The 24,358-nt window shown below is 35.9% G+C and overlaps 1 protein-coding gene across 1 annotated transcript in view; it reads left to right on the top strand.

Moving 5' to 3' along the window:
* HDAC9 (histone deacetylase 9) overlaps positions 1 to 24,358 on the top strand; it is a 582,852-nt gene that overhangs the window by 267,295 nt on the left and 291,199 nt on the right. The window contains exons 14-16 of the mRNA XM_081243377.1: positions 2,442 to 2,575; positions 13,938 to 14,058; positions 18,869 to 18,918. Coding sequence (XP_081099503.1) covers positions 2,442 to 2,575; positions 13,938 to 14,058; positions 18,869 to 18,918 — 305 coding nt within the window. The remainder of the gene's footprint in view (positions 1 to 2,441; positions 2,576 to 13,937; positions 14,059 to 18,868; positions 18,919 to 24,358) is intronic.

The following is a 24,358-nucleotide window of genomic DNA, read 5'->3' as shown; positions in this document are numbered from 1 at the left end:
AGGGAAGAGTATGAGATGAAGCTGGAGAGGTGGGGAAGGGCCTATGTATGCAGCCTTGAGAAATTTTAACCTCATCTTTGAAGTCACCAAAGGGTTTAAGCAAAGGTGGCTACTGTTAAGTGGCAAATAGAATAGAGCGAAAGTCAGATAGCCAGTTACAAGGCTATCTCAGGAGTTCAGATTGAAGATAATAGTACCTTGGATTTTGTGTGGTTTTGGCATTGGAGTTAAGAGAGTGATTCAGTATGTATCTACCAGGGAAGATAGACAATACTTGTTGGTTCATTGGAGAGGGAGTGTCAAGAGGACTGTAAGATTTCTTATATGAGCAATGGTGGATTATGATATCCTTTACTGAAATGAGGAACAGTGTGTGAAGTTTAAGATTATGAGCTCAAATCTCTGATAGTCTCACTTTATGAAAACAAACGCAGATTTTGGAGGAGCAATTTGGACAAGTGTGCAAGTGTACCGCTCCGAAGGGAGATCAGTGCTGAAGATGAAAATGTGAGAGTTAGGGGCACAAGGAGGGAGTTTGAAGCCATTGTGTCGATGTTACGCATCCAGAGAGTATCATGCCGAGTGAAACACGTCAGACAGAGAAAGACAGATACCCTATAATCTAAAATCTGTATGTTTAGATCTGGAATCTAAGAAACAAAACAAAATGAAAACAGCCTCAAATGTGTAGTTGCCAGAGGGAAGAGGGTTGGAGAGTTGGGCCAAATAGGTAAAGGGGATTAAGAGGTACAAACCTCCAGTTATAAATAAGCCACAGGGGTGTAATACACAGCCTAAAGGATATGGTCAAAAATATTGTAATTACTTTGTATGGGGACAGATGGTTACTAGACTTATTGTGGTGATCATTTTGTAATGTATGCAAATGTCAAATCACTATGCAGTACACCTTAAACTAACATAATATTGTATATCAGCTATATTTCAATTAATAGAAAATAGTGGATGTTATTTGGGCCAGCAAAGTGATATTTTTTCCTAGACATAATTTTTGCCACATGGTTCCAAATAACACATGTCATTCTGCTGCATGATTTTAATACAGTCAGGGACAAGTATTTTCCCCTCTTGAGTAACAGGGACAAGTATGTTCCCCTCTTGAGTAACATTCCTCTAACACAATAATGTAAGGGAGAATAAAGTGCATTACTTGAACCTACTTTATAACACTAATTGCTTGTATAGTATCTGTTCTTGAATAGACATTTAGAAATTTCTTATAATGAATTCTTCTGCCCTCACTCCATGCCCCCAGAGAATGTATTTTGATGGTAATATATTGGAATATTTGATTGGTTAAATAATTTCTTATGTCAGGCAATTTTGTAAATAACATGTTTCCCCCCCAAGGAATCGGGTTAAGGGTGGAAACGTTTTTATAGTAATTATTATCTAATTTGTTGCTTTAAAGAGCCCTACTTTATATATCCCTCATAGTTCATTTCATCAAATGTTTATAAAATCTTCCCCATAGGGCTTCCCTGGTGGCGCAGTGGTTGAGAGTCCGCCTGCCGATGCAGGGGACACGGGTTCGTGCCCCGGTCTGGGAAGATCCCACATGCTGCGGAGCGGCTGGGCCCGTGAGCCATGGCCGCTGAGCCTGCGCGTCCGGAACCTGTGCTCCGCAACGGTAGAGGCCACAACAGTGAGAGGCCCACATATCGGGAAAAAAAAAAAAAAAAAAAAAAAAAATCTTCCCCATCAAAGGGTCTAACTGAAATATGCAATGTGTTAACTCATGCTAATTTAAAAGCAGAGTTTGTTAAGTATCTATGTGATCTCTACTAAAGGTATTGCAGCTGACTTACTCATTTTTTAAAAGAAACACTTCAGTGTTCCACAATCTAAATTATAGATTTTATTTTATTATAAAATAAGAAGAAGCTCTTTCTGCATAACTTTGAAGAAATTGATAAGCAGAATAGGCAAGCAGTTGGAAACTCTTCCAGTTTATTACAGTTGTAACATGACCTAAAGTAAGGCTAGAATTACTCTTGAAATAAATTCACAATTTAAAGAGTCAGTTCATTTTATGGCTTCACTGATAAAATTGAAACCTCTACTGAATTGAATTATCTGTCTAAAAGTGCTTCATAATGATTTAAGATACTGGTAAAATTACAGTGTTTTTTTTAAACCTGAAGTTTCTTAAGTATCACCATCTTTATTACTTTACTACTAAGTAAGCTAGGGTCTGAGTACTGATTAATCCATGAGTTGACTTCTTTGCATATATATCCAGATCCATAGAACTAAATAGCTCTATGTGCTTCCTGGGAATTTGTGGATATGTATTATTTCTCCATTTGTAAATTTATTTGAAAAAGAATGCCTTTTTTGGAGTAATCATATTGTCATGTAACTTGTATCATTCCTTTGTATCATTACTCATCTTGTGCTGTGTTTTCTTTGTCCTGAAGGAATTGCCTATGATCCTCTGATGCTGAAACACCAGTGCATTTGTGGCAATTCCACCACCCACCCTGAGCACGCTGGACGCATACAGAGCATCTGGTCACGGCTGCAAGAAACTGGGTTGCTAAATAAATGTGAGGTAATCCTGAATTGGCCACACTCTTTTACTTACTTAAATAAATCATGTAAAGAGGCCAGTATTCAATTGGGTAGGTGTAGAAAAATGTTAACTCTGTAGTACAAACACCATGATTGATGAACCATCGTAGACATTAGTAGCATAGAACTTATAACCTGACACTGGGCTGGGCACACAGTGGGTACTCAGTTTGTGTTGATGGACTGAGCAGCTGCCTGATGTATGTGCTGTTACTGCAGCGTTTTTCTGTACACACGGTAGCATTCTAGGTATCATTTATTGAGTTAGTTTTCTGAGAAACTCTTCGCAAACTGTTAAGTGATCAGTAGTTGTTATTTCTTGTTATATACTCTGAACTGACATGCCGATTTTGCCTCATGGAAATGAATAGTTTAAAAAGATTAACTGTCTTCTTACCAAGAAAAGTCACTTCTTTTTACTGATGTTTAGCTTCATTTCTGTAGATTCTTGGTGAGTCTCATTTTTTTATTTAGAAAAATTAGTTTCTTTAGGCTTTCAAAAGTTAAAAGTAAAAATGTTATCAGGTCAAAAAGACTCCCATTGTCGAATCTGCAAAATATATAACAACCAGCAGTTGTTTGATTTAGTTGCTGTAAATGTCCAAAGTTGCTTAAGATCCAGTAACAGTCTATATTTGAGTCTAAAACTTTTTAAAAAGAAAAATATCTCCCATGTGTTTTCTTACATTACCTTAACATTTATTGATCAAAAGCACTTTTTCTTGGGTCTATATTCTGTTCCAGATGTGTTCTAGGGACTAGAATTATGGAATTTCACAAGCCAAACATGGTCCCTATTCTTATAGACTGATAATTTAACATGTTGTGGAACATATTTGTTCCTGTTATCCTTCTTTATAGGGCAATGAAGGGAATCTAACTAGTTCTTACCAGTTTGGGAAAAAAGTAAACGGATAATATTGATATTTTGACCATAGTAATGTCAGAAGGAAACTAATACATTGAAACCATACTAAATTCACTGTACTTGGATAAAATAAAGACAATCTTTTGTGACTACTTTTGAGTTAACTGATTTTGACAATCGAAAATGTAGTCAACTAAATTCTATTCAAAGCCAATTTACTTTAAAGTGAACCTATAAAATATTTCAGTTGAAATAGAGGTGCCAAAGCAGACAGACTATTTCTTAGAGTCAAGTGCACTTGCCTCTATTTGATAGCAGCAGTTAATTCAGTCTGATCTTTCTTCTCTGCAAAGTACTGAAAATAACTGACTTTCGAAGATGCAGACTCATTCATTCATTGTGTTCATTTCTAAGGATAAATTATTTTCTTTATTTATTTTCTCTTTTGAAGATGAACTATGTATCTCATCTTACAGGGGAATTAAATGGTTATTTTCTTTACATCAAAATATAGATAATGTCGATGGGTCATTCAGCCGTTGGGATTGTGAATGAATACGTCAGAGCAGTGTTTACAGACTTAGTTTCACAAGTTTTATTATGTGTTGATAATAGAATTATCAAATGTTTTTCATATGTAGAGTTCTGCTTTTGATTAAATGTATCCTTTACCTAGAAACCCCAAAGTGAAGGAATTTCAGCTAGATTTATTTCTCTGGTTCTTTCCTGAGTGAAAGTCTATTATTCATATTTTGCCAGTAGCATCCATATTATACAGCAGAAGGCTTTCATATTCTTTGGTAAATTTTAGAGTTATCTTCAAGGTTTTCATGTTTTTGATAACGCAGTTTGGAAGCCAAACCTCTCTATTGTCTGCACAATCCTATATGGAGCCGGTAAAGTAAACCATCAAGGAGACTTACTTGTGGTAGACTAACCTTAATGGATATTTATTCATGAGAGTGTTCCTGTCTCACCTTTGCATCTACTATAGATGTTTCCTAGCTTGGCTATCTCTCTTTACTTTTGCAAGCTGAGGCATTGCTGTTTACCTTTTTTTCACTTTCAAGTCTTTGTTATATCCTGAAGCCCTGCCCCAACTGTTCCAAATTAGCAGTGCCTGATCACAGCCTGAAATGCATTGTTAGTTTGTGATATCCCTTAAATCTGTTACCTGAAGGAACACTATTTATGAAAGGAGCAAAGTGCAGAAGTAAATGGAATGTAATATGGTTCACACTGGTCTTAAAATTTAGAAGTCTATTATCCCTTTGTGATCAGTCTTCTTTTTCAGTTCCTGGCACATCACATTATTTTAGTCTTGTATTATTTGAAACCATGAAATTCAGTTTATACAACAGCACTGCTGATGTGACATCAGACCCAGGATGAAATGTTAGAAGAACGGTGGGCACCCCACAGTTGAGTGAGAATGAGTGAGTCTATTCCAGTCCAGTCAGCAAATACGAGTCTCTCTAGCAAACAGTCACACAATTAACAAATAATGCACTTGAAAGCCCAGATTGGCAGATTGGCTCTTAATGAAGACCAAGCACAAAAGTCTGATCCAAAACTTTAAAAATGCAGACAGAACACTCTTTTTCCTAACATAGTTTAAGAACAGTTCAGCAGGTGTTTGCTTTCCTAAGTGATGGAATTGTTGCCCATATTATTTATTTGCTCCTGTGTTGTTATCAAAACATCTATGACTTATGCTGACCTAATCCAAAACATGCCATAGTATTTCACTGGGACAGGAGGTAAGGAGTCTCAATTCTGGTGGCGTACAGAGAAAAAAGTGCTTTCCTCAGCCAATGGAGTAGTCAATGTTGCAATTAAACAATGATTATGATAGAAAAGATGGCAATTTTAAAACGTTAAAAGGGCTTCTTTGTTTTTAACCAATAGTCTGATCCACAAATCAAACTTATGTATCGTTTCAATTCATTTATCAATGTAGAAAATTAATCAAAATGGATTCCTTCAAAGGTTATTGTTCAGTGTTAGAGTTGACCTTAGTCCTGCCATTAATTATCTGTGTACTTTTGTCAGATCATTTAACCTTAGTGATCTTTGGTTTTCCCATCTGTAAGATGAGGGTGCTAAGCAGGATATTTGCTAGGACCTTTCAGCTCTAATATCATATGAAATTAGATGCCTAAGAAGTTAATTTGGAGCATAACACTTTCTTTGGTTAAGAGTAGACACAATTTTTAGGATGTTTTAGTAAACATACTGCTTTTAGTTTGTAAGCTATAGTGTAAATTGGCTGTGCTTACAGTCCTGATTGGCAGCCAGAGAAAACATTAGTCTTTATTATATTAGATTCCAGTGGTTACATGGGTTAACTTCTCTTGGCATGATGTGGCACTGTTTTAAAAAAAAAAATTGAAGTAGTTAATTGGCCCTCATGCCAATACCATTTAGTTGTTTCCCCTATTGAATCATTCACACTGAGGTTAGTGATTCTGTTGGGAGTAAAAAGCAAAACCAGCAGCTTTCTTGTCACCATAAGAAATGGGTCTGGGGGCTCCCCTGGTGGCGCAGTGGTTGGGAGTCTGCCTGCCGATGCAGGGGACACGGGTTCGTGCCCCGGTCTGGGGGGGTCCCACATGCCGTGGAGCGGCTGGGCCCGTGAGCCATGGCCGCTGAGCCTGCGCGTCCGGAGCCTGTGCTCCGCAGCGGGAGAGGCCACAACAGTGAGAGGCCCGTGTACCGCAAAAAAAAAAAAAAAAAAAAAAAAGAAATGGGTCTGGAGGGGTCATTTGGTGTCCTCTTTGGGAATAAGCTCTTGGATTAGGTAGCCAGGTTTCTGAAGTGTGTGTGCCACTGAAGAAAACGATGTGCTCTTCTGTGCTTAAAAAATTGCAGAGGTTGACCCATCATCTGTTAGAAATGCACTTGCAGTTGTTTTTCCAGAAGTGCTCATGACTCTCAGCCCCACCACGCCCCCCACAGACATTTGCTTGCTCTCACATTTGTTTTGAGAATAATAACATTGTATAATGCTTTTGTTGGATTACACATTATATGGAATTTGCATTGCCTCTTTGTGACTAATATTGAATAACTTTGTTTCGCTTAATTCATAAGTAAAAACCGTAAGCAACATACTGTGCTGAAATGTTTAACTCCTTTATTCAAGTGCCAACACAAAGTAATTACAAACAATTCTGGGACACAGAACCAAGCTACTGTTGCCCCTTCTGGGACTTCTCAGCCATTCCAATGAAAAAAGTGGAGAGCAGGTTTAGTGTAAAATCTTAAGATGCCAGGGAGCTCAGGGATAGGGTCTCCAGCACACTTTCCCGCACACACAAGTGATTTTTAAAATACCTTTTGTAAATCTAAATAAAGAAATATAATACTCTTTTGAGAAACTTAGTTTTGAAGTGTGCAAGTTTTCTGACTTGAAGGTTACAAAGTACTAAATATTACAAGTTAATGGAAATTCAATTAAACATTTGTTTTATGGACTAATCTAACTAGATGGCAGCACATAACAGCTTACTGTTTTGTTTAGTTTGCAAAAAACTTTTGTGTGTGTGCTTGTGTCTTAGAATCTAACCACAAAGCAATAAGAAACTCAAACAGGGAATCTGGTGAATTGTCTCTAAAGGATATGGCAGTTATAGAAAGAAGTACAAATGATCTAGATGTGATGAGTAAACCAAGGTGTCATTATTCTGAGAGAAATTTGTATAACCCAGTAGAGTGGACCCTGGCAGATAAATAACATGAAAAATACCTGTGCAGCCCATAATCAGAATTAAGATGATCTGGAATTTTTTGCTTTGATTTTGATTTCTGAAAAAAAAAATTAATGTAGAAAACAACCAATAAAAGGAAGTAAGACAGGCTGCCCTTCTAAGTCCATTTGGAAAGTGATACAGGATTTTTTTTTTTAAACAGCAGCATTAAAGCTTATTAGCAAAAAATGACTAGTTATATGGACTTGAACTGTCTGAAAGTTGTTGTGCTAAAAGTAACAAAATATTTATTTTGACAAATTTGTTTCATACATGATGATTATAAAAAATGCTTCAACCCAAATCAGTAAAATGTTCATTACAATGTTTAAAAAAATAATTACAACACAGGAGATTCAGTTGCATAAAAATTGTGAAAATTGAGCCAGTACACTAAGGCATAACATTTTTTTCTTACTTTCTGATGAGCATAATGGTTTGAAATGAGTGCACATAAAACTGGAAAAAAAAAAACATAGTACATACGCTTTTTACCACCCAGACATTTGTTATGGAATGGACTTGCTGTTTTCTGAAGTACTTTTGAAATTATTCTATGCCCTGAAATATTTTTAAATAAATTGTAATGACTGAATCAAGCAGTATTACATGCAAGTAGATGGCACTTGTCATTTTGAAGATCAGATAAACTTTTTTTTCTTTTACTCTCCAACCTTCTCTCTGCCAGCCATTTATTTTAACTATTCCATAGTCCCAAATGTTGGTTAGTACAGGGGTCAGTATCTTGAATTCACTTATGAGCAGGAAGAATGGACAGCTCCCTCTAAGATGTGGTTCTTGACCTAGGTTGCCCATTAAAATCCACTGGGTGGTTCTCAGTTTCTAGATGCCTAGGTTGTAACCAGACAAAGTTAACCAGGATCTCTGAAGGTATGACCCAGGCATTAATACCTTTTAAACTTCTGCAGCTGATTCCAAGGTTCACCAATGTTAAAAATCAACAGAAACTCAATTTCTTAACATAAGCTTAATGAGGTAGAGACAAACAGGTGAATGGAGTCAAGTATTTGGAGATGGGAGAGTAACAAAAGTAAACATTTACCTGAGAAACAAAGGTGGTATTAACTCAGATGCTTCACGCACAAAATTTTTTTTAAATTGGGAAAATTGTTCTTTATTTTGAAGTTGTCATGGGATAGGAAAATGAGTTCTAAAAACTACTCTTATTTTTCAAATATAATTAAGCATTTTTTTAAAATGGGCTTCAAGGAAAACCTAGCATCTTTTTGAAAACCTTCATAGTGAGGTCTCCTCTCTTGCTTCAACGATGGTAATTTATCATTTCAATTATGATATTGCTTGCCCAAGGCAAATCTATAAATCAAAATAAAGGATATTTTATTGAGTGTTGTGTATAAGGTAATTTCTCATAGCCATTTTAGGGCTTACCATTTTCACTTACCATTCTAGGGCTAAAAGTAATTTGGTTAAATCTCCTTATGTTTATAGATGAAGAAACAAAGCTCCAGAAAGTTACCTCATAGCAGGCTATGGGCACGTTAAGGACATGTGACAGTCAGAACCCAGAACTCAGGGCTCCTGACTTGCAATTCACTTTCTTTTCATATGACTGACAGAAAGGACCAAGAGCTTGTTAGACTGCCTGCCGGCTTAGTAGCCGCCTTCCTTCTTTCATTCCCCTTTCCTTATAAGAAAGCCTCTGAGGAGAACAGGTTATTAGATGATGAGGGATCTATGGAAGGAGAGAATGCAGTGCGAGGAGGGGATAGAAACTATCTTCTTTGTAACATTTAAAGAAGCAGTTGGTTGTAGCATTTGAAAACTCCAGTTGGTAAGCTTGGGCATGAGCAATGAGACTGGATTTTTTGTGTTTGTTTAAGAGAGGAAAGAGTATTGACAATAATGAATAGGTGTGAACTGATTTGTTAAATATTAAGAATGGGATTTGTAACAGAGGGTAACTTTGACAGTCATAAGTCATTTATGATTCTTTACTTTAACTCTGTAAGTCTGCAGCCCTGCAGATCTTTGTAGAAAAAAATAAAAACGTATCCCTATATTTAGGGACACTGGATGAAATATTTTCAGAAAATGAGATATTTCAGTGGAAATTCTTGCCTAATATGTCACTACTTTGAAAATGATTAAAGAAAATGGGGTCTCCCCCAGCAGAGGCAGGTACTTTGACTTGTCAAATTTAAGTTGGACATTTTCTCTTAGTTTGGAACTGCCACAAAATAAGCCCTTTCATGTCCTCAATAATACCAAACCAATGCAATCCATCTGTTCTGCTAAATTATTTCTAGTTCCCTAACCAAAGGCACTGCTTTTTCATGCATTTTATCATGATTTTATGCCCTTTATTATATTTTACAAAAGGTTCTGATTCCTCCAGGGCCAATGAGAACTGATTAGGACACTGGCCTCAATCCAGGCTTTGAACAGAGGAGGGGAAGGAATAGAACTATTTCCTTTTTTCCCTGCTCCTTGGCAGAAAAAAATATGAATCTATACCGTGTGTGTGCTCTGTGTGTGGGTAGGCTGCATTTTATCCTGTCACAGTATGACTTTGTAGATCATGTTCAGAACATTCCTTCTATAATCAGGTTGCATTAACAGGCTTTAATTCAGAAAGACTACTTCTTTAGGAAAAAACCACGGTGTGTTGTGATACTCAATGATATGGTCATTTTGAACAACTTTAGTCAAACTTCAAACGTGAATGTATACTGTTTGGGGCTCTGATCTAATAAATAAGATCATATTCCTCGGGTGCTTAGCACAGTGTAGGCTCTCAGGGCACATGAGTTCCTTTCCTGCTTTCAAGGAAGAAACTACTTGAGTGCAAGTCACAGAGAATGGAAATAGAATAATGAATACCTCCTACATGGCAGCGTTTCTTTACTACGAAATTGAAAGAAGAGCTATAAGCTTTCTTCCTTAGACTTATATTGGCAAGTTACTTAAGACCTATATTTGGATCTCAAGTGAGAAATCCACAGGTGGAAACCCATGCCATCCTTTATATGCATTGAGTGTCCAAATATACTCAAAATTCTCAAAAATTCTTTTGGTCAGACTCATAGATGACTTTAGCTAAGCATCCTGCAGGCTAAATATCTCTGAGAACGGAAATCAGTATCTCTGTAAATTACAGTTATCAGAGCACTTTATCCTATTTTGTGACTCATTGTGCTCTTGACCTTTGGCTCAAAAGCGCATCATGAGAGAAAATTGAAGGAATAAAGGGTACACAGGAAATAGAAAATATGGGAAGGGATTAAACGGAACTATCTATATTTAAGCATAAACGCATAACTTAATAAATTACTGACGATGATACCAGAAAATGAAAACTGTTGGAGACCTCAATTTGAGAGGAAAAGTAGAACGTGACAAATTTAAGACATCTGAGGCAAAACGAACTACTGGAGATCCTCCGTGATAAGAAAGAAGGAGAGCTGGTGCTGTTTCAGAAGTTTTAGCTTAGACATCCACCGAGTTCCCACAGCAGTGCCTCTTGGGGAGGTATAAATCTCAGAGCATGCTTTCTCCAGGTCCTTTCTCCAGGTAGAAACATTTTTTCATATTGAACTGGTTTTCACTGCCCTCTTTGTGTAGAAACATGTACACCCTGTTTGTGGGTCTTGTTCTCCAGCAGCCTTAAATGCAGAAAGTGATTGTTCAGAATTATTGCTTATATTTAGCGTAAATATTTTTTAAAGAAACGTATTCTATAATAATAAAAAGAGTCATTGTAAAATACTTCCTGGGAATCAAAAAGAAGTGTGTGTGTGGGGGGCCAAGAAATCAAAGGAAATACTTGAATACTTTGTTACATTTTAGTAGTGAGGGGGAGGACTTGGGTATACTAAAAAGTAATACTCTTAGAATAAGTGAAAGCTAAATAGGCTGAGCCAGATGCTCTATCCTTACTGTTAGTTAACTGATATTACACAAGGGAATGACTGAGATTCAGCAGGTGTTCTCTTAAGATTTATCAGTTCTTGAGCTACTGTCAATAATTGAATCTTGTTAGCAGATTATTTTTCAAATGTGTGATTGAACATTCAGCCTGAATACTAGTGGGATTGTGGGAGAATGAGAAAGGAGTTAGGACAAGCATGGAATGTATGCTATGTAAATATATATGACTAGTTTGTGAAAACATAAAGATATATTTATTACTAATGGTATTTAATGTTACACCAGAGGCAAAAATTCAATGTAGAGCTGAAAAATATCTTTATAGAAAAGGAGAAAGGGAAAAAATGATGGAGCTTTATGATAGTAGTCCAAACATGGGTCTGATAGTTACAGAGCTGGCATTGTTTAAGATAAAGATGTTTCGCTGTATCAGCGTATAAGATGTTAGTGGCTATGGATTTCATAGACTCATAGAAGTGAGAGCTGGAAGCCCTGTTATTTCACGGTGTTCACTATTCTGCCAGACTAGGACCGGTTGCCACAGTCTGGTTTCCAGTGTGCTGCTCATTCCAACATTAGATGACTCAGACCATGGAGTTACTACTACTTATCTTGGGGGATTTTCCACCAGCTGAAATCTCCCAATTAAAATGTTTCCCTTTAATAGTGACTTAGAACTTTCTCTTTCTCATTACTTGTCATTCTGTTTCTTTGGTTGTTCTGGTCTTCCATAAATGTCTCCAAATTTAATGTTTACCAGCAAGCCATCTAGGTCAATAACGTGTTTGTTTATTGATCAGAGCAATGGCTGACCAGATGGCCATCATAAATTTGCCCTAGTTTTCAGCATTACCTACCTGGTTTAATTTTAACATTCAACACCTACCTGGGAATAATTTCTCTAAAGCGTATTTTTATTTTTCTGGAAATGTAAATGGGGTGTCAAACACAGGGAACTTCAGTGCCATCACAAAGAAATTCCATAAGCATTTGTTTATTCAGCACATAATGGCACAGTGTCAAGCAATTTCTGTTTTACATCACTCCTGTTACCTTCTTCTTACCCCTTGGGTCCCTCACCATTCCTTTCTCACTGTGACATGATGATTTATTTTCAGTAACAAGCACCTCTACCCAGTAAAGCTCTAGGAAGTGTCAGTGTATCGAGGTTCTCCCTACCTGCCCCCTCAGGGAACCACACAGCAGCAGCCACATCACCTTAAACTAGGGAGATTGAGCATGGAATTGTCTTGGTCCTGAGAGGTGTCGTTGTCACCTTATGTTTCCACGTCAACTGGTAATTCATGGTCAGGAGCATGAAAGGACAGGATTCCCTGAACAGATTCTCTCTGAATTTTACTGTAGTTCTCTGCTAATATATTACCTTACAATTGTCTTGTTGTGATAGATATTTTAAGTAAAATATTAATACGGTTTGGGTAATTTTAGGAAAGCACAGCAATTTTTAAAATAAGGCTAATTAACTTCATACACCAGCACGTTTATTGGTCTCAAAGATGTGCCAGCTGAGAAATGGAACCAGGAAGAACACTTGGTCCATTGACTGATTGAGATTTAATTTATGTACTGTTTTGTCTATGTTGAAGGACCATTCTTTGTTAGCTGAAGTGAAAGTTTCTGCCTAGCATGGGTGTAAAAATATTGACTGAGTCTATAGATTGTCTCAAACTGTCTCTGATTAAACAGCAGTTATTGTTTTTGTTTAATTTCCATTCTGTCACAGACTAATGCTTCTATAAAATACATTAAAAATGAGATACTGCAATAGTGGAATAAAAACTGAAGACATACAAGATTATATTTGATTCAACAGACATAAAAATACTCTGTCAGATTACTATAAACGTTTCTAAATATTTATTCTCAAGCTTTATGCAGACCTCATCACAGACCATTCATAAACACTTCCTGAACTTTTACTGATCCCAATGTTACATATTTTGAGTGACATTGTTCTAGATGATCACTGCTGTGAGGTGCACACACATGAAGTGATCAGCATATGGGTAATAATCAAATACATTAAAATGTGTTGGTATTTACTTATGTCCTTTAAGAAACAATAAGGAATTTGTTTCAGCAAGTTCTTTGGGTGAGTGTAAAGTAAGGGTTGAATTTACTTGTTAGCTAAGCAATAGCTCCTGTTTGTTTTTAAATTGGTACTTTTACAAAGGAGTTAACTATTAATTATTATTAAATTTTAATTAATTATTATTACCTTTTTTGTTTGATGCTTTACATAATTATTTTATTTCATTTGTTCCTCACAGTAATACTATAAGGTAGACGTTATCTTCTTTTTTTTTAATAAATTAATTTTTACTGGAGTATAGTTGCTTTACAATGTGTTAGTTTCTACTGTTCAGCAAAATGAATCAGCCATACATATACATATATCCCGTCCCTTTTGGACTTCCTTCCCATTCAGGTCACCACAGTGCATTAAGTAGAGTTCCCTGTGCTGCACAGTATGTTCTCATTAGTTATCTATTTTATACATAGTATCAATAGTGTATATGTGTCAATCCCAATCTTTTTTATAGATTTTTTTTATGCCAAAGAAGAATATGCTTAATGTCAATTGCCCACTTAGGCATAAGCAATCCATTGGATCTGAACCTTGCATACACTTATTTTTCAAATATTATTATGGTACCTTGTTAATGCAAATCCGTGTCACACTCCTACATGATGAAACTCCGACCATTATTAATCATCTTAAATGTGACTTGGGGTCTTATTTTCTCCTAAATGTTGTCAGTGAAGTACTGTAGGTTTCTGCTGTTTTCTTTCAGCGAATTCAAGGTCGAAAAGCCAGCCTGGAGGAAATACAGCTTGTTCATTCTGAACATCACTCACTGTTGTATGGCACCAACCCCCTGGATGGACAGAAGCTGGACCCCAGGACACTACTAGGTCTGTATGGGCCTCTATTCTACTGAGAACAGCACATTCCAGCGCCATCATTAGTCAGTGCTGCTGTCAGTTCAAAATACTTGGCAAGCAGTGAGACAAAAAATCAGCTTTTCCAACAGCACTGCTCTGCGGAATGAGTCGTTTACAGTAGAAGCCAATGTAGATGAAGAAAATCCTCCATTAGAAAAACATGGCACTGCAAGTTTCATGATGTTTACTTTTATTTGAATAGCATTTGTTCACTGTGTTTTAGCTGACAGGAATAAATGCACTGTGGAGTTTTCTTGCTTACATTTTTAAACTAAAAAAAATAGTTTTTACGTTCTTTATGCAAATTTATCTTCACCTTTCACATTTATTTTGTGTCTTTCAGTTCTTTTTTCTATGACCTTAACAGAGGGTATAATACAACTTACTTTAAGTGAAAACTCATTACTGCTACACCTAGAACACTGTATTTTATAGTAAGATTGCATTTTAAATCTTAATGCAGTCTATTTAATGCATGTTTTAATTATGGAATTAAATAGTAGTTGACAGAAGTAGAAAACTAATAAACATAATCTTTAAGTTATGATTTTGAAAAACTTTATTATCAGAGTTTAAAATCAAATTTATGTTTCACAGCTTTATATAGACTTTATATGAATGATAGAAACAACAGATTTTGAAGAAAGTTCATGACAAAACCTTATTTTAACTGAAACAATCTATTAATTACGTTTATTCGTAATCTTTTACAATGGAATAACAATACATGACATGGCAATGTATGACAAAAAGATCATGTTTTAAGTTTTTTAACTAAAAAGGCATTTGAGGACTTTTTCTTGTCCCTTTCTTTCAAATAAACCTATTGCATCAGTTCCAAATTATTGGACTCTTTCACGCAATTCAGTATTATTTCAAAATGATTTTATGTTAACTGGTCCTAAACAATTCAAAAGCAAGTGTATGACATGTAGTAGGCAGGTATCTTGGAAAGCAATTATAAGGGGAAATTAACAGTTACCAATTATAATGCTAAAAATCTGCCCTTTTAAAACAAGTGACAGGCATCCCTAAACTTATGAAGTAAAGGTATATGGTTGAGTGTGTGTGTGCATGTACATGCATGCAAGTTAGGGAGATATTGACAGAAAGGGGAACACAGAAAAGTTACTCAATTTTTAGAAAGCATATTATGAAAATTTGATGATGAAAATCAATTTGTATAGTAGAATTAAAGTTATATGTGGACTTCCCTGGTGGCGCAGTGGTTAAGAATCCGCTTGCCAATGCAGGGGACATGGGTTCAAGCCCTGGTCGGAAGATCCCACATGCCACGGAGCAACTAAGCCCGTGCGCCACAATTACTGAGCCTGTGCTCTGCAACAAGAAGCCACCACACTGAGAGGCCCACACACTGCAATGAAGAGTAGCCCCCGCTCACCGCAACTAGAGAAAGCACGCATGCAGCAACAAAGCCCCAATTCAGCCAATAAATAAATAAAATAAATTTATTTTAAAAATAATAAAATAAATAAATAAAATAAATATTTAATTTCTTTAAAAAAGAATTAAAGTTATATAGTAACATAAAGGACAGTGAGTCAATCTAAACATATATAATCTGTGTGTTTTTTTCTTCTTTCTGTTGAAGGAATCCATTTCTGCACATGTAGATCTTTACATAAAGTACTTCTTTTGCTGTGGATACTGTCAAAATATGCCCTTATTTTAACATGAATTAATAATCCCACCCAGTTTACCAAAATGATGAAGTAAACCAAACAATAACTTTCATGGTCTTTTGTGGTCGAAATACTGATGCATTTTAAAGGTGGGAAGCTATGTCCATTTTGATTATAGTTAATTTAGTTAAGAGAAAACAAGTAGAAAAGCTTCCCTATTTCTTTTCTCTTCTATATTTTTAAACTAGGTCTCAAACTATTATTCAACCTGAGCATAGGACTAGGTACTTGGGATTTAGTTAGGATAAATTTACACATAGATGTTTAGATGTTCCAAGACCACCGTTATTCCACATTTTAAGAGAAAGGACATATTTGTAAAAGAAATGAAATTTAAACTCCAGCAACTTTGAACTGTTTTACTTATGAAACATGGCAATACCACTTTTTTAAAAATGAAATTTGACACTTTTGAGAAAAACTGATTTTCTCAAAACACACATATCATTTAAAGATTTGATGATTTAGAAATGAATTCTAATACATAATTTAGAACTTGGACAGAGGTCCTTTTCAAATATGTATGCAATGAAAACACCAAGTACCAATTATTTAATTTTTACAGTTTTAATCCAAATGGCCATGTATCTCATTATTTCTGAATATATAATGTGAGATAAAATTCATACAATTGATGATTTTAGAGTTAACTTTAGATACACATGTGGAGTTCCATAGGCACCTCTCAGGGATCAGTGCAACGATGTCACCGTTGAGTGCAAGCTACAGGGGTAAAGGTAACCAAGGATGTTGCATTGCTAGGTCTTGATATTGAGCACTAAATTCCACTTTGATGATGCTTCTGAACTGTATCAGTTTCTCTCATGAATCCAGAAACTTGGCCGATTTTCCTCAATTCAGGGTCTCAGTTAAAAATCCCATTCTTTTAAAAGTTAACTTTTCATAATTTTTTGTTCTTTGTGAAATTTGAATTCTTGTGGCTTGTTTTTTGTATCTAAAAGACCAGGTTGAAGCTGCCATGTATGAACGTGTAGAAATTCATAGCCATCAAGATATTTTCTCTCTCTTTATCCCTTTCTTTTTCTCCCACACATCCTCTTCTTCCTCTGATCCCTCCCAACACAGATGGTGAGGGAGGGGTTGTCAATGCACACACACAGTAAATTGAAATTTATTCAATTCTATGAATTCTCTGAATTTAATTGATACTACTACTTTTGATAGTTATGTTCTGGAGTTAGGAGGAAGGATTTAAACAAAAGTTCATTATGACCAGACCCATCAGTCTTCATATGTTGAAAGACATCTATAGCTTATAAAATAATTAGATTTGAAAATGGGCAGCATTTATCTCTTTAAATACTCTAGACCCTGTAAGGTGACACTTTTCAAACATTCTCTTTAGTCATTTCTGGTGAGAGGTTTTTCCTTAGCATTAATATTCCTGTCATTCTTACTACCAGTTTTCGTTATCTTGTGGCTAGCCAGAGCTCAGTCCATGGGTGAGGCAGTATAACATTATTAAAAAATAAATTGAGTCAATTCAGTGAAATAAACATTTTTTGCATACTACTAAATTTAAATTATTGATTAATTTGGTTGTTTAATATTATTTTAAACAGTACTAAACTAGATTCTCCTCAAGTATTAAATCATTTATTTTCTGTATTTGCTTAGAGTTTAAGAATTTTTAAAATTACTTTAAAAATTACTTCAGTACACTGTAATATTATCTTTAACCTTTTTCACTGACTATGGAATGAAGAGTTCAGACATTAAAATATACATTATTATATATTTTAATTTCACATATGACATATGAATACATCCTTGCAAAATATTCAGTGATACTGAAATATCTTTGTTATGAGGAACAACTTAAGAAAACTTTTTACCCCTCCCCAAGCTATCCATAAAATTTTTTATGTATCTTTTACTGATGTCAGTATTCCAGTTTTAATATTTTTTCATGATTTGTTTTTTTTGTTGTTGACTTTTCATCTTTTTTCCATGAGGCTCCTTATATATAACGAGATATCTTATTTCTTCATTTGCACTTACATTTTTCTTTATCATTTTCCATCTGTTAGCAATTGCATTTGAAAACTGAACTCATACAATTTATTGTTTTCAAAATAAACTTTCTTCTGTGACAGTAAAATCTATTTAGACTTTTACTGACATGATGTGAATTCCATCACAAACCTGTTTTCAATTTTCATTATTTATTTCATTGATCATCAATAGAACAAATGAATTAGGATAAGTGAAATGGAGGTTTGTACCTGGTTCTACCACTAATTTCCTGAGTGACCCATATGAGTCACTTCAGAGCTGTTTAACTATGATATAGAAATGCCCACTGCCTTTCCTTTAATTACTTTGCAAGACAGATTTTAGTCTTGGAGGTTTAGGAGTAGTAATTTTTTGTTTTCTCTATACATGTAGTAGATAATGTAGAAAATCAAAGTGCAGGTAAACAAAAATGATTAAAACTTTCATAAAATCTCAATTCCAAAAGATAGTTACAAGTAAGATTTTGGCATTTACTTTAAAGATACATTTATATGTATATTATATAGATCCCCAAAAGGTTACCCTTTTTATAGTGATTTGTGACTTATTTGTTTAAAAAATTGTGAATGTTAGAGAGGTTTATAGTATACTTGGTCTTAGCTATATCTGAAGTAGAACTTAAAGGTAAGTCTGTATACTTGAATAAATGCTTTAATATTTGGAGCATGTAAAAAATGACAGTGTATTTCATAAACTCAAAACATTACACTGGAAGGATACACATAATGAACAGCTGAGTTATTTATGATAAGTTATAAACAAAAAAGGTATTGTGATAAACATCCTGTAGGGCAGTTGAAAAAAGTCTTGAGACTCAACTTTCATAGGTATGTGTTTGTTCATGTGGGGTACAAGCCTCTACGTGTAATAATATATGCATTAATTTGCTTTGAGTTCTTAACTATCTAAAATTTGATCAGTTTCCTTCTGAGTCAAATGATAAATACCATGTGACATATTATGTGTTAATAAACACCAAAATGTTAAAACTATAATTATATTCCAATTTATATATTTTTTCATGTCTTCTTACTGTGTAGGTGACTCTTCTCAAAAGTTTTTTTCTTCATTACCTTGTGGTGGACTTGGGGTAAGTATGAGTTTGTTTACTGCTTTTTTAAAAAATTTTTTTATTGGAGTATAGTTGATTTATAATGTTGTGTTAGTTTCATGTGTACAGTAAAGTAAATCAGTTATACATATATCCACTCTTTTAGATTCTTTTCCCGTATAGGTCATTACAGAGTACTGAGTAGAGTTCCCTGTGCTATACAGTAGGTCCTTATTAGTTATCTATTTTATATATAGTAGTGTGTATATGTCAATCCCAGTCACTCAAATTATCCCCGCCCCCTTTTCCACCTGGTAACCGTAACTTTGTTTTCTACACCTGTGATTCTGTTCTGTAAATAAGTTCATTTGTACCATTTTTTTTAGATTGTACATACAAGCGATATCATATGGTATTTGTCTTTCTCTGTCTGACTTACTTCACTCAGTATGACAATCTCTGGGTCCATCCATGTTGCTGCAAATGGTATTATTTTGTTCTTTTTTATGGCTGAGTAATATTCCATTGTATATATGTACCACACCTTCTTTATCCATTCGTCTGTCAATGGGCATTTAGGGTGCCTCCATGTCCTGGCTATTGTAAATAACACTGCAATGAACATTGGGGTGCATGTATCTTTTCGAATTATGGTGTTCTCCAGATATATGCCCAGGGATGGGATTGCTGGATCATATGGTAGTCATATGTTTAGTTTTTTAAGGAACCACCATACTGTTCTCCATAATGGTTGTACCGATTTACATTCCCACCAACAGAGTAGGAGGGTTCCCTTTTCTCCACACCCTCTCCAGCATTTATTGTTTGTAGATTTTTTGATGATGGCCATTCTGACTGGTGTGAGGTGATACCTCATTGTAGTTTTGAGTGCTTTTTGACCATCTGTATGCCTTCTTTGAAGAAATGTCTATTTAGATATTCTGCCAGTTTTTCCATTGGGTTGTTTGTTTTTTAGGTATTGAGCTGCATGAGCTGTTTGTATATTTTGGAGATGAATCCCTTGTTGGTTGCTTCGTTTGCAAATATTTTCTCCCATTCTGTCATTTGTCTTTTTGTTTTGTTTATGGTTTCCTTTGCTGTGCAAAAGCTTTTAAGTTTAGTTAGGTCCCATTTGTTTATTTTTGTTTGTATTTTCATTATTCTAGGAGGTGGATCCAAAAAGGTCTTGCTGCAATTTATGTGAAAGACTGTTCTGCCTGTTTTCCTCTAAGAGTTTTATAGTATCTGGTCTTACATTTAGGTCTTTAATCCACTTTGAGTGTTCTAATTTCATTCGTTTACATGTAGCTGTCCAGTTTTCCCAGCATCACTTATTGAAGAGACTCTTTTCTCCATTGTATATTCTTGCCTCCTTTGTCATAGATTAGGTAACTACAGGTGCGTGGGTTTATCTCTGGACTTTCTATCCTGTTCCATTGACCTGTATTTCTTTTTGTGCCAGTACCATACTGTTTTGATGACTGTAGCTTTGTAGTATAATCCAAAGTCAGGCAGCCTGATTCCTCCAGCTCTGTTTTTCTTTCTCAAGATTGCTTTGGCTATTCATGGTCTTTTGTGTTTCCATACAAATTGTAAAGTTTTTTGTTCTAATTCTGTGAAAAATGCCATTGGTAATTTGATAGGGATTACATTTAACCTGTAGATTGCTTTGGGCAGTATAGTCATTTTCACAATATTGATTCTTCCAATCCAAGAACATGGTATATCTCTCCATCAGTTTGTGTCATCTCCAGTTTCTTTCATCAGCATCTTATGGTTTTCTGAGTACAGAAAACCTGTACTTGCTTCCTTAGGTAAGTTTATTCCTAGGTATTTTATTCTTTTTGATGTGATGGTAAATGGGATTGTTTCTGTTTACTGCTTTTAAATAACATAAACTTCCAAAAATATATCCTTTGATTTATCTGGTCAGTTGTGTTTAAGACTGTTTCTCAGTAGAAGTTATGCTGGACTTCAGGTTATTAAGGCTACATAATTTGTAGGGCTCAATGCCAAATGAAAATAGAGATCCCTTTGTTCACAAATTATTAAGAATTTCAAGATGGCAAAAATACCAAAGTAATCCAAATATGGGGCCCTGCTAACTATAGGTTCCTGTGTGAAGCCACTTTGCTAGACTTTTATATTGCTAGAGAAAAGGTAATATGAGAGGGTTCATAACGTAGTTTCATAGCAGAATTCAGTTTTCAGTAGAGTCATGCTGAGTATGCATATGCATTATATTCCTGGTGAAAATGGCATAAACTTCACAAAGCACTTTGCATTGTGGGACATTTTGTTTGTGAACCTCCTGAGGCCATTTTTGTCTTCAATAATTAACAAAGCCTTTTTGACCCAGGATATCTATACCATATTTCAAGGACAAATTTGTTCAAATCCAACAACGTATGAAGAAAAATGTCTACATTTCTGTGGATGATTAGAACATACCCTATAACCTGCAATCTATTTAAAGTTAACCCTTACCAGTAAGAAGCCATCATCCTGTAGAACTGAGTGCTAACTCATGTTAGGACAAAGTAATTCTAGATCAGGTTTCCAAGGACTAAGGGATTTAAGTCAAGTCAGTTAAGTTTCTTAGATATTGAAGGAAAGAACACAACTAGTCCTGAGTACGTTTTAGGTGATATTTTGCTATAACTAAATTTTATACAGGGAAATCCCATACATTTTCAGCTAATTCTGTCATTTTAGTGATGCTAGATTTTGCAAGGACAATCTTTCTATTCCTTCACCTGTGACTCTGCCTTCTAGAAATAAAAATGGCAACTACAACCAATATCCATTTGGACTTTACAGTTTACCAACATGCACCTGAGGTTTGTAATAACATTATAACATAGTCATAATTATTAACACCATTTTGCCAATGAGAACCTGAAGGCTCAGAGAAGTGAGGTTATTTTGCTGAAGTTACTTAGTAAAGGCTGAAAGGCTGAAGGTATGAGGTTGACGTGCACATCCATGTGGAGGAGTTCCAAAAGAGCATTTTAGGTCCTTCCAACGCTCTCATCTTCAACAGACCAACCGCAGCCCCTGGAGCCTAGCAGTGCATCTGTGTGGCTAATGTAGTGTGGTCCCCTTGATGGCAGCTCACCAGTGAACTTTGCTTTTTGACTCCTAGGACAGGACAGTCACCATCCCACATTAATCCATGCTCATTTTTTGCAAACCTCCAGTGAAGCCAGGAGCTTACAGAGTCATTCTAGAAAGCAGAGAATTTACTGACTTTTAAAATGGGTTTCATTGGTTTTTGCACTTATTTTCTGACATCCCAAGTGGCCATTTTTAGAGAATGGCTCATTACCTACAAATGAGGCAAAGAATGAAGCAAAGTTAATGACTACTTAGTGGGTATGGTAATGGGGAGGAAATCAAAGCTGTGAAAAGAGTGGTGATCATCAAACTCCCACTCACTTACAAGTACATTTAATTCATGATCCAGAGTTGAAATGAGGACAGTTTACTAGGACCCACTTCCCAAGTCTGACCTCTGCTGTGCCTATGACTCACTATGCCTTGAACATAAAATACATGTACTCAACTGTGCTAAACACATACCAAGTAAACTTCTTATTCTTTAGCAAGAACTGCTCTAGTAAACTCTCAGAAGTACCCAAGGGATGAATAGTGACTGCTGCTTCTGGCACAGTGGGTGTCATAGAATAACACCTAATCAATATGGTGGCATCAAAGGTGGTGGATAAATCTAGCTTGCACAAGCAGAAGCAGGAAGAGTAAGACTGGATTAGTTTGACTCCATCACTGCTGGAAAGCTCTGGAGAGAGGCACCTCTGTTTTTCAAATTGGCCTATAGGTCTCCTGGTGGTGTTTATGTAGGTCTAGGTGAGTGTGTATGTGTTGTATATACCTACACTTGTTGATGCTCTAGAGAACTAGCTTGATTCAGTGTTTTGGGTTTTTTTTTTAGGAATCGGATTGTGTTCTTAGACATTCAGGAACCATCTTGACTCCTAAGATATTTGGTTTTGATATAAGTCCTAAGAGAAACTCTGGGTCCTGTGGATTTGTATCCATCTAAAATTTTACCTCCAGGACAGTCCAAGACATACTAAGTATACAGAAGATACCCAGTATGAACATGGAGTGGCCCAGCTTGGCAACATGGGGGCACACCAGCAAGCTTGGAAACCACTAAAATCGCTTTTGTCTTAAGGCATTTCTTCCGGTTCATATTGTCTAAGATGAACCCATTGGTTTAAATGCCAAAACACCTAATGCTCCCCAGTCGTTGGGATAAACCCCAGTTGCCTAGAATATATACCTTCCTACCAGATGGGTTTAATTTATACCTACTGAATGCTGATGGATTAATTGGCTTTTGAGGGGTCTGCCTGGGACATTATGAAATTTAAAAAATCTCTGCCTCTTATTAGATCTTCCTGTAAAATTGCAGGTGATAATTTGGTCAAGCAGCTCAATGGGTGAATGGTAATAAGTTGCTTTAAAGTGTGCTCTCCAGAATTGCATTTTGGACAACAATCTCAAGGTTTCCAAATTCCTTTGTGTTTGGTTCTCATTTTGTTTCGTTACTATGGCATGACTCATTTCTGATTACTGTGTGATTGCACTGCAAGAAAATGCACCAACTGAAAAGAGCATTTTACCAAATCCTGGGCCTTGGTAGTCATATAGTGAAACAGATAATTAAGGGACTCTGGAAACAAAAGCCAGTGCCGAACCACTTTAGTTCTCACTCCTCAGGGTATATCACTAAAAATAGTGATCATTTTCCTGGCCATCTGACCTGCTGCTGTGTGAAGAAATCTTGAAGTCATTTCTCAGCCTTATTTTTCCCTCTTCACTTGATAGGCCACAAAAAAACCCACAAAAGCAAGGACGAGCAGGCTTTTATGATAATGTCGTCATCAGCTCCCAGCTTCAAACGCTTCTGCGGCTTTTGAGTTGTCATTTATAACTTGGAACTGAATCGACCCATAATTCCCCTGATACACTTAGAGAAATTGATAACAGACTCTGCACTTCTTTTATGGCTCGGAGGAGGCAACTCCAATCACATCACTATTGGCAGGCAATATTATTTTTTGACATGGTTGTAAAAGTATAAAGGGGCTTATGGCATTTGTTTAGATGAGGAATGGGCTCTCAAGCTGTGCTGGGGTTTACAGGACCAGATTAGTGAGAAGCAAAGGGAATATGATGTTTGCAAACAGGATATGATTTTATATATAAGTTTGGGTTTCATGCTCTGTTCCCTGGGGAAAGCCGTGCAGACAGCAGAGAATTCCACTTTTATCCTTCAACAGACAAGCTCCTAGTGCCAAAAGGCAGAAAAATAAACGTGGTCAATGGGCAGTGTCAGACCCTTGATTGGAGGAGGAGGAGCTGTGGAAGAGGCAGAACAATTCCCTGGGAGGAATGAGGAATTGCAGAGCATGGGCAGAATCTGGGCCTGCCTAACTGGTCAAAGATGTGC

This window comes from Mesoplodon bidens (assembly GCF_964165515.1).
Source record: "Mesoplodon bidens genome assembly, chromosome: 9".
Taxonomy (NCBI): Eukaryota; Metazoa; Chordata; class Mammalia; order Artiodactyla; family Ziphiidae; genus Mesoplodon; species Mesoplodon bidens.
This window is presented reverse-complemented; position numbering and strand designations above follow the sequence as displayed.